The following is an 11,038-nucleotide window of genomic DNA, read 5'->3' as shown; positions in this document are numbered from 1 at the left end:
AGCTTTTGCGTGATGGGCGAATGCTTGTTTTGAGTCTAGATGTCTTCATGTGCACGTGACGTGAAGGTGTACAATATATTTATCTAAAATTTTATTAAAAGCAAATGCTTAAATATATTGTACCTACATCCTGGTTGCCAGAAAGCTAAGCAGTCTGTCAGACAGGTTTCCCAAAAATATTAAAAACGATTTTTTCATTTTATCACATCATTATAAAGCTAGTATAAAAAGCACAAAGATGATAAAATGTATGGCAGTGGGGGCTAGCTAGTAACATCACTTACTGGTAAGTGACGTCACACGAGTGTTTTTTGTATCCCCTTCAACTTTTGTTAACGAGTTAAAAAAAATCGTACCTATCCAATATTATTTGGAAATCTCTCTGCATAAACAGATATTGTTATGTGCCAAAAACCCTATTATGGGAATATGCTAATGCTATGCTGTAAGCTTGTCCCATTAAAAAGAAATCGTCGTGCATCTGAACTCGGCCTTATCACTTGCCACTGGCCCTACGCATTGTGCCACACGTAGGCCAAACTATTGCAATTTAGGTTAATTACTGTCTCCTCCAATAATTATTGTTGTTATAACGATAAGGACCGATCTCTTTCCTTATTTAATTATTGTGTGATTAGTGTCTTTAACGTGGGCTTACTCACGTAAACAAGTTTAAGATGTTATTTATTTACAAGCTTTAGTAGATATGTAAACATTGCTTTTTTTTATTATCATTATCTTTATTGGTAAATATACTAACTAGCTGTTGCCCGCGACTCCGTCCGCGTGGACTTCAGTTTACAACGCGGTGTTTCCCGTTTTTGTGAGAATGCCGGGACAGAACGTAGCCTTGACTAGCTATCTGGCATATAAATATAAAAAATTGTCTTTCTTCGTGTGAAGAAATCTGTTGTTAATTTTACGGGAACTTACATGGCGATTGTAAAACAAGCCCTTAATAAATAATCACTAAATAGCAGAAAAAAATCTATAGCTATATTTTCCTTTACCCAAAGAAAATCTACGTGGAAACTCATCTAAACACAGCGTAAAGCCATCGACCTTAAAACCTCGCTTCAATGGAACACGCTATACACACCAGTTATTCAATCCTCAAACCATTATGTACTTTAACTCTTCAGATATAAGGTCGAACTCCCATTGAAATATATAAGCAACAAATCATATGATATATGTACACGCGATTATATACTATAAAACATCAGCGCAAGGTCGGATTTTAAATGAAATGTGTTTGTAAAAAATGTTTTTGTTTTTACTGTATTATTGCTGTGATTTTGTAGAACTTCGCACTTAACCGTGACTTAGTTAATTAAAAACAATAAATTACAGTAATCTTTATTTTTGTAAACAAATGCAGAATGTTTTACCAATATATCTTTTTTTCACTTTATCTATACTCTATACTAATATATAAAGCTGAAGAATTTGTTTGTTTGTTTGTTTGAACGCGCTAATCTCAGGAACTACTGGTTCAAATTGAAAAATTATTTGTGTTCAATAGACCATTCATTTTGGAAGGTTTTAGGCTATATAACATCACGCTGCAACTAATAGGAGCGAAGATACAATGGAAAATGGGGCAAAAACGGGGAAAAATATTTCTTTTTGAGGGCTTCCGCTTAACTTATATCTTCTAACCACGCGGACGAGGTCGGGGTCAACATTCATCCAGCTGAATTTGAAAAATTCTAGTTTTCCAATTTACATTGATCAAGCTACTAAAATATTAATAAATTTACTTGGGCTAGTAAGAAGCAAAAGCCTCTATTTCCTCCCTCTTTCTTTCTTTCTGTTTCATTCTTCAAGTTATAAGGAAAACATAAAAAAGAAAACGCAATTTTAAATACCTATATAATATATACAAATATTTATTAACATTACTTTAAAACTTAGATAAATACATTTAATACATACATTATCATTTACATGCATAACAAAAAGGCTGACACAGATCAATATTATAATCGACTATTTTAAATTCCAGTTACATTTTAATTTAGGAGATGGCATCGTGATGAAAAACTTTTAGACTGCGTATGTATAAAAAAAACATACTTAAAGGTTGGTTACTTCAAAAACCAGGTGTTGATCAATTTCTCATAGAAATACATATATATTCAGTAAACGACTTTATTGTATACGGTCGCGTTTTATTTTTAATCTGTATTTTTTTTGGACAAAACACTTACTAAGATTTTTTAACTTTATGAAAGTATAAAATCTTAGTTAGTAATAAATAGTTATTATTTACAAATATTTATAGCCAAAAAGATTACACACAGCCGTAAGTAATCTTACATACTCAAAACAATGGCAACCTTTTTACAATATTTTGTAAGTGTAGAATAGCTAGACTGGGCAGAACTTTAATAATTTTCAGATTTCTCCCTGCTTAAAATAACAGAATAAATGAATGAAAATTGGCTTAAAATGACATTTTCGTATTCTTTTAAGTATTTTTCCTACACAACAATTGGAAATTTGGTACGGGATGGTACACTCAACATCAATACAATGAATTCCCAATGAATGTGTTGGCAAAATGCTTAAGAGAATAGGAATAATTTCAAATTTAATCTAAAAAATCTCAAATTTAATAGGGGCCATGTACACAAGTTTAGTAATAAGAATACAAAAAATCTCACACATGTGTATTTCACAGGGACACAATGAGCTTAATTTATTTTTACATACATTATGTAAATACATCATTTCTCATTCCAAACTTACATAACTTAATCTAAATAATATTCTTGTATAATAGCTTTCGTGAGACATTCACTTGACTGTAACAGTTTAACTAAAGGATCACTCTCAGAACTTCTTTGAAATGGCGCATTGTTTGATCTTTGAGGCACCTTTGGAAAATCTCACGTCTAACGTGACCGACTAATAATACCAGCGATATAAGTGCCACTGTTGGGCGCAGACCTCACCCTGTGTAGGATAATGTGTGTAATATTTCGGGCGTAATATAGAGGGTGGTATCATGAGTTACATATCTGATGGTTAATTTCCCTCTATCTTTAAGTGTTCTTCATTTTTGAGGACAGATTAAATCATATCAAACATCTCTTACTGCTTACAGCAATCCAATAGTTAAGCTATTACAGTCTACATATTCAATAATGTCTTACATAACTTTAACCTTTTTGCATATACAACCAATTCTATGCTTTCTTATACTCAATCCTTTCGACCTTGACCTCGTCTCCGAGGAGTTTGTATACGTATGTGACGACTGTCGAACTCTGGATGTCCATAAGGACGAATGATGGAGTAGCGTTTCTGTAACAAGATATGTAAAGGTTATTTTCAAAAAAAACTGTATGAAATGATGCCAGCCAAAATATGAAAATAAATTTAGGAAAAATATCTGGTAGATGCTTTGCAGTTTACTTGTGATAATGTGATGTAACGATAGTTCACTTATTATAAACAAAATTAAACATTATAAAGCCATATCATCATGTCACAGAGATTTATGTTTAATAATCAATGACTTATTTAATCTATTTTGTTTGAGGCACCTTTATAAATTATGAAGTAGTAATATTTATTTTTATAATACTATTAATCTACACACCCAATAGCATGTCAACCCAAGTTCAAGAAAGAGAACTGGCTTGCAAGAACCTTTGTAATATGATAACCTTTGTAACCTTATGGAGCCTAAATTATTCACACAACATATTTCATTACAATGCCCTCCAGCTCCGTCACAGAAGCCTGCGAACGTCCCAGGAGAATTCTGCGCTTCTGGAGGGTGTAGGGATGGCTGGACTTACAGCCTCCCAAAGCCACCTGACGCACAATGGGCCGACTTAGAGCCTACGTGCGGAAAAAGGAGCCCATCACCAGTAACCAGTATGCCCTTCAGCTGTGTAATATCCAGCCTTCCAGCTGCTAATGTGTAAATTAGCACCATTATAACCTTTCATAACCTACCTAAACAAAGGACTGTAAGCCCCAGTAGCTGATCCAGGATTGATGTAAAACTTGTTCTCATGCTCGTAGGCTTCAAACCGATGTGTGTGACCAGATATCAGTATGTCAACATCTAACTGTCTCTGTACGAGAGCCAGGGACTCTTCATCACCCCACGGTACGACCTGATGACCATGGATGAGACCGATGCGGAATTGACCAACAGTTATCACTTTCTGTTCTGGGTATGTGGAGTTCTGAAATATTTTAGAAAAGATAGTGGATTAGATTTCGAGCAGGCCTTAGCCTAGCTGTGGGACAAAGAGAGCTAGATTAAAAAACATATTATGGATTAAACACCACATTTTTAATATGGTATATTTGATAAGTTCCTACAACACCATCTAGCCTCAAACTAAGTAAAGCTTTTAATATGAGTACCAGACAGCAGATAAACATACTTATAAATTTCTAAATACATACATATTTTTTGTAAATTACACCAAGACAAAAATGATAAACCTGGTTGCATAAACATTTGTCCTGAGTGGGAATCAAACCCACAGCCTGTGTAGCAGACAGGCTCACTAACCACTAGTCCTACAGCCAGTCATTTCAAATCAGAATTAACATCTTCAGTCAGATATGAAGCCCCAAGATCTTAACTATAAGAAACTATTTTAAAGGTTCAAAGGTTATATTAGTTTCCTCCAACACAAAAATCAAAAACTTATTAATAATATTATTCGAAAAATGACCACTTGTTTAACATATTTTATATTTATTTGTATTGTATCAGTAATTACAGCCTTATTCTTACAAACCTCATCAAAGTCCCCTCGTACAACATGAACATCGCTAGCTAAGGTCTTTAGGTAGTCATATGACTCTTTAGTACAGAGGTTTCCAGTACAGAGTATGTGTTGTATCCTGCCCGGTAACAGGAGCTTCTTGAATTTTGGCGGCAAACTGCTGCACCGGTGCGGTATGTGCAGGTCACCGAGGACTAGGACGAGCTGGAAATGTGATTATAGGGTGATTCTCCGGAAAAAAGAAACACAAATTGAGAACATCATTATCCTCACCACACTTTTCATACTGCAGATTGCTTGATTTAATATTATTTTTACCTAAGCTTGTAAAGTACTACGGCTATTATTAGATGAAGTAAGAATCAAAACATTTTAAGCATCACAGTGAAGTGAACCAGTTGGTGAGGATAATGATATGACCTTAACTAGTGTATTTTTTCCGAAGAATCACCCTATAACAAGTTAGGTGGACTTAAAGTATAGTTTTAGAAAAAAAATTGTTGTCTTGTACTTGTTTTGTTGTCTTTTAAATGCAGGGACAAGTGCTGTGAACGTCCGAAAATCGGAATGGGCTGTGAAGTACTTTCAAACATTAGTTTAGTTCATGAAATTGACAACATTTTTCGTACAGTCTAAACCTCTTGGTAATTAGAATTTTTACTTACTCAACATTAATATAACATACAAGAAGCATAGAAACTAATAAATGATCAAATTAATTAGCTGCTTCATGATCGGTTACTGGGTAAAGAAGTTAATAGTAAATTGTATAAAAAAGTGGGTGTTTCAGTTCCGCATTTGATTGCAAATAAGAACTTACCATGATGTTAGAGAAAGATATTGTTGCGGACAACCGTTATTCGACGGTACGAATAATGAGATTCGTGGAACTATAATTGAGAGCGAATTCAAGTAATAATTACTGATTACAGCTATCAGAAATCGGCATTACAACAATTGAGATTGACTGGAGGTTTGACATCTATTACAACTGACAGTGACGTTTATTTGACAACGTTTACAAATTTTGTTTACGGATGTGCCTCGGAACGTTAAATCGTGTGTGAATATTTATTTGAAATGTTTATCGTCCTGAATGGTTTAAAAACCGATATAATATTTTAATTACGTATTCTGAGTACAAAATAATTACCAACCAATTATTGAATAATAGTTTCTTGCAAAGTTGAAGTACATGCATTTGTACCGTTAAGAAAATAAATATTATGCTCTATGAAACAGTGTTGTTTTCTATTACTATTAGTAACAATCATGAGAAGAAAACTAATTCATTAGTTTAGTCACTTTTGTGGGGGTTCATAACTGTTTATGATTAGGTTTATGTGACTTTTGATAAGATCAATTCTTTATCACCCATATTAAATGATAACGTTACGTAATGCTTTGATTTATTGACATTTAAGTACCGGTGGACTAGTTTTCTTACTTAGAAATACTTTTTATAATACTAAAAAATTATATTATTCATTCTTTTCTATTCGTAAACTTCACTTGCTTTTGCTATGCACTGGAATTTATTTAAAGGTTTGACATCATGTGTTAGTTATAGTTTATTTTGATACTCTACATCACTTCACTTCATCACACTCTATGGTTCAGGTGCGGATAGAAAAGAAAAATTTCATGGTGTTGTGGGTGACACATATACGTAGAAAAAAATTAGTTTAAGTTCATCACATTGGCACCAACTGCAGGGAAATGGAATCAATGGAATATGAGCTCGCTAGGAACCTTACTCTGTTGTTCTTTGTGGAACGCCTGCTCGACAAGGCGAGCCGCGCACGTTGCACGATCTTTCCTGCCAGTTTGGTGCCAAAGGATTCACCAAGGAGATGCGACAGATCGCTGGCGGGTCGCAGTCGGGCTTAAAGAAGTTCCTGGCTCAGTACCCGGCGTTGTTCAGCATAGACGGGGACTATGTTGATATCAACACGTTCCAGAAGCATCCCAGCGGGGCGGGCGCCTCGTCCAACAATGACTACATCGAGGAGGCGAAGGAGTACTTTGCCGGCAAGATGGTCCAGTACGGCGAGGGGACCGAGGTGCCCATCAAGAGCCTGCTCGGGCACCGCAGCCAGGCCTCCCGCAGGTGCGTCACATCTCCGGCCAGCGCATCAAGGAGTTCAAGGACTTCCTGCTCAAGCATCCAGACACCTTCCAGATCATCGATGACAACGTCGTTCTAGTCAGTGAGAATCATAGGAGAGGTAACGCACACACTAACTCTGAACAATTCCACAATCTACCTGTAGCTAATATTAACACAGACACTGCCCAACAGTTGTTAGATTATGTTGCACAGTGCATAGAAGCTAAGGGGCCTGTCATGGTTGACCAACTCTTCCACTTGATTGTGTCCAGATTTCCCCAAGAATACTGGTACCAAATGTTTAAGTCACCAGCTGACCTGAGTGCCTTCTTAAAGATATTTTCAGACTCATTCCATGTTCAATCGAATTTGGTAACCCTTATAAGCAAACCAAAGATACCTGTCATGTATCTGAATGCGAAAGCTAAAGCCAAGACTGATATACCAAAACCTGTGGTTGAGGAGAAACCTGTGTCCCCAATCCCACCCACAGTAGAAAGTCCTACTCCATCAGATGGTAAGAAGAGCCCCGCAAACAGAATACTCAGTCCCATTGAATCTCCTCGTGGTCCACAGGGCAATATTGCCAACCAGACTCTAAAGCAAAGAATCAATTCCATAGTAATTAAGAATTTGGCAGAGAATATGGTCAGAGATAGAGTAAATAATCATTTGAATGCTCGGAGTGCAGAGGAGACCAATGGGACTCCAAGCTTAAGGAACAATGTGATGGGTGAAGCTTGGCGACAAAAGGTGCTCCAGTGCACAACTGTCATAGCTAATGTAAGAGAATGTGCCACATTGATTGAAAGCATTATGGCACCCAAACGCAACACAAAAAGTATTGTGTCATTTGACTGCGAAGGAATAAATCTTGGCCTCAAAGGTGTGTTGACACTGTGTCAAATTGCCACCATGAATGGTGAAGTGTACATACTAGATATTATGGCATGTCCCAACATGGTCATAGAAGGAAAAATAAAGGACTTACTTGAGAGTGAAAACGTTGTGAAGATCATACATGACTGTAGGAATGATTCAGTCAATTTACACAATCAATTTGAGATTGTTTGAAGAATGTGTTCGACACTCAGGCTGCCCACGCTGTCTTACAATTGCAGCAACAAGGTGTGCCTGTTTACAAAGTCAAGAATCTTAGTCTTAATGCTTTGTGTGAACTGTATAATGCTCCCATGAACCCTATGAAAGAGCAATTGAAAAATGTGTACCGCAGGGACCAACGTTACTGGGCTAGGAGACCTCTGACAAAAGATATGATTATTTATTCAGCATCAGATGTCCTGTCCTTAGTTAATCCTGCAATATATGCATACATGTCTAGCAATATTCGGCCAGACAATCAACAGTTGTTTGAAGAACTTAGCAATGAACAAGTATTCATGCACATTCAACCAACAGAAGTCAAACTGCGCAAGAGGCAGAGAAAAATTAACACTGAAGTTGGTGAGTTGAAGCAGAAGCTAGCTGAAACCACAAAGAATATTGTACTGAGTAACAGGGAAATCAGACTTCTCAGATACATTGAACTCACAGAAGAGGAAAAAGAAAAGTGAAAGGTTGTCATAAAATATCTAAGAAGTTGGAGAAACTCGAAGCTATTGGGCATGACAAGGATTCTGATTCAGATGATGACGAGAGAGAAAATGAAATGGCAAGCTTAGAGTCCAACCCCTCTGATCCTATAATGTCACCACACTCCACACAGCCACCAAGCCTCACAGAATCCATGCAAATGATGGATGAAATATTGTCAGACACAAACATGGATAAGGTAGAAAGATAAATCGTCTCGAAGCAATACTGTCCGCCGTCGCGCCCCTCAGTGGCGAGCTAGAAGATAAATTCTCACAAACAATGGAACAAACACTGCCATTGCTCAAAAACAAGGACTGGTCCAATCTAAGCCAAATTTTGAACTTAGGAGGGGAACCGGATAGAAAAAAGCTGTAGCTGCAGATGCCATAATACTACCTATGATGATGTTAAGTGCAATGATCTCAATGAAACCAAGAAGGCTGAGGTTGGCTCTCAGACCCTCAGCACCGGGACATCGGATCACGCGGATACACTTCAGGGAGGAAGACAAGCTCAACGAGAGGATCCTGAATGCGTCGCCCCTAAGCAAACGGGTAGGAATTAACAACATGTCTTGATATCACTCAGTAGCTGCACTTCCATGTTCTGAGTGCCACAGTTTAGTTTCGAAACTGTTCATATATGTGATCGTTTTATATACTTTTTTTAGTTATGATGTATTTCGTCCGGCCCCCGCTCGTCTGTTAAATCACATATTACTTTGAACTAGTTTAGCGGGGTGATAGCGGTGCGGTTCTACGAGATAGAATAAATTAAGCGTGTTGTGAGGTCGTGCATGCCAAGTGTATAAACGCCTACGCTATATGCTCATTTGAGCGGAGACTAGCGCGTACACTCGAATAAATGCAACAGTAATTCGCATAATAGAACGGCTACTTAATTCCTTCATCTGGAAATGACAGTATTTGCTGTTTTACAACTTTTATAGTAATTTATTTTATGTTGGCTATTGCCTGTTAAGTATCCCAAACTTAAATGTGATAGATTTCAAGGCCTTTTTTCTCGATCTATGAATTGTAAATAAGATAAATTTTGATAAGCGTGCATAATCTTTTCACCTTGCGAAATCACGATAGGATCGGGCGTCTTTCCGTTATCTTAAGTCAGATGTATATACCTATTTATTTATTTATACATACGCGAAGTGTTTAGTAGCATGACAGTGGACTACTGGACTTATATCGAAGAGGCAATAATAGGTGTATACAATAAAGTTTTTTTATATTGTAAAATATTATAAATCGTTAGATTTACTAGTAGATTATAATTATTAATCACGTTTAAAAAATATTAAAAAGTGGTTTAGGGTTAGTGTTACTGAGAGAGAAGTTTTATCGTAGTTTGAGGTGCTTGGAGAAATCAATTTTAAAACTTTATTTCACGTAGGATGTTATAGAGACGTGTAGATTGCATTGTTACGTAGATATGCAAATTAACGTTATAACGTATTTGTGATGGGTAACCGCGGTTATCTATTTTGATCGTTTGTTATTTAAATAATGTGCCTTCGATCATATCCGACGATGCCTTCGTATTCAATTAATATATGAATTGTAGTTTTTTATACATCCATATTTAGTAGTAATTCTGTAATACCAAGTTTAGAGGAGATATTTTGTTGTTTGTGAATAACACTTTGGTATACAAGTTTTTTAACGAACTAAACTCCACTGAAACACTAACTAGTTAGTAGTTGTCAGAATCTATAGATGTTTTCGTCTGGGCCTAGATTATCTACGAAAGCTCGTAGGTTAAATATATCTAAACTTGTTGAATTCATTCGAATAGTTTATTTTTGTGTTATGGTTAAGTAGAAATGTGTTAAAATTAAGTGATATTTTAATGCTTTTTGCTTATTGTATGCAAAACTGTTGCTTGTATTGTACCTTATTTTGTTCAACACAAGGTCATTGCCAATTGTAAAAATGCCGTGCAATCCTTAATCATAAAAAATGATACAAGATAGTTTAGACATTACTCACTGTGATAGCATGTTACAGTGTAAAACGATGTTTGCCGAAAAATTAGCTAGATTTCGACCTGGAAAACATCGTTGCGATATTCCTAACGCTTCGATCATTCAACTGCATGAACTGGGTTCCCGCATGTTTACAGTTTGCATATTATCATTGTTTACATGAGCTTAACAATTAGGTTGCGATACACGACGGTATGCGATTACGCATGAACTAAACGCTATTTAATTTGTTATAATGTTGTTGTAGTTGAGTAGAATAGACTAATCATGATTTTTAAAAGACAGGTAGCTCTCTTGTTATAACTCCGACAGGTCGTTCTTGTTAGGCCTCAGTAAATAAGGCAATATCGAGGTATGTGCGGTGTAGACGCATCGACACATGTATTAATCATCAGTATTGTATCCTTTATTTTGAAAATAGCACGCTAAACAAGTTGTATTTGTTAGTAAATGCGACGTGTTTTTATTCTCCGTCACACACATGAAGTATTCATATTTACCTCTCTTTTTTTTGTATTTTATATCAATTAAATTATTAGGCACTTTTATAGACGTAATGAATTGTATTTT

At 36.1% G+C, this 11,038-nt stretch overlaps 3 protein-coding genes across 3 annotated transcripts in view; 1 reads left to right on the top strand and 2 right to left on the bottom strand.

Moving 5' to 3' along the window:
- Window positions 1-2,660: 2,660 nt before the first annotated feature.
- LOC113502938 (vacuolar protein sorting-associated protein 29) lies at window positions 2,661-5,766 on the bottom strand. The gene is made up of 4 exons (XM_026884698.1): window positions 5,584-5,766; window positions 4,776-4,967; window positions 3,973-4,208; window positions 2,661-3,312 (listed from the first exon to the last, which is right to left on the bottom strand). The coding sequence occupies exons 1-4, from the start codon at window positions 5,584-5,586 to the stop codon at window positions 3,195-3,197; spliced, it is 549 nt and encodes a 182-aa protein (XP_026740499.1). The 5' UTR covers window positions 5,587-5,766; the 3' UTR covers window positions 2,661-3,194.
- Window positions 5,767-6,302: 536 nt separating this feature from the next.
- On the top strand, window positions 6,303-9,151 carry LOC113502872 (egalitarian protein homolog). The gene is given in 8 exon segments (XM_026884604.1): window positions 6,303-6,549; window positions 6,552-6,863; window positions 6,866-7,939; window positions 7,942-8,442; window positions 8,445-8,666; window positions 8,669-8,832; window positions 8,834-8,946; window positions 8,948-9,151. Coding segments are annotated over 8 exon segments (2,553 nt in total). The 5' UTR covers window positions 6,303-6,482; the 3' UTR covers window positions 9,048-9,151.
- A 138-nt stretch (window positions 9,152-9,289) lies between these two features.
- Window positions 9,290-11,038, bottom strand: part of LOC113503118 (forkhead box protein C1-like) — a 3,685-nt gene continuing 1,936 nt past the window's right edge. Inside the window, exon 2 of the mRNA XM_026884936.1 lies at window positions 9,290-9,379. Within this exon, the coding sequence (XP_026740737.1) occupies window positions 9,290-9,379 (90 nt within the window). The remainder of the gene's footprint in view (window positions 9,380-11,038) is intronic.

The sequence above is a fragment of the Trichoplusia ni genome, chromosome 18 (assembly GCF_003590095.1).
Source record: "Trichoplusia ni isolate ovarian cell line Hi5 chromosome 18, tn1, whole genome shotgun sequence".
Classification (NCBI taxonomy): Eukaryota; Metazoa; Arthropoda; class Insecta; order Lepidoptera; family Noctuidae; genus Trichoplusia; species Trichoplusia ni.
Note: the sequence above shows the minus strand (reverse complement) of the source record. Positions and strands in the feature narration are given on the sequence as shown.

Excerpts from the sequence above, each read along its gene's own strand:
- LOC113502938 (XM_026884698.1), bottom strand. Across the intron at positions 4,209-4,775 it reads TACGAGGGGACTTTGATGAG|AACTCCACATACCCAGAACA; the intron begins GTTTGTAAGAAT and ends AAAATATTTCAG. Across the intron at positions 3,313-3,972 it reads GCTTACAGTCCTTTGTTTAG|AAACGCTACTCCATCATTCG; the intron begins GTAGGTTATGAA and ends ATCTTGTTACAG.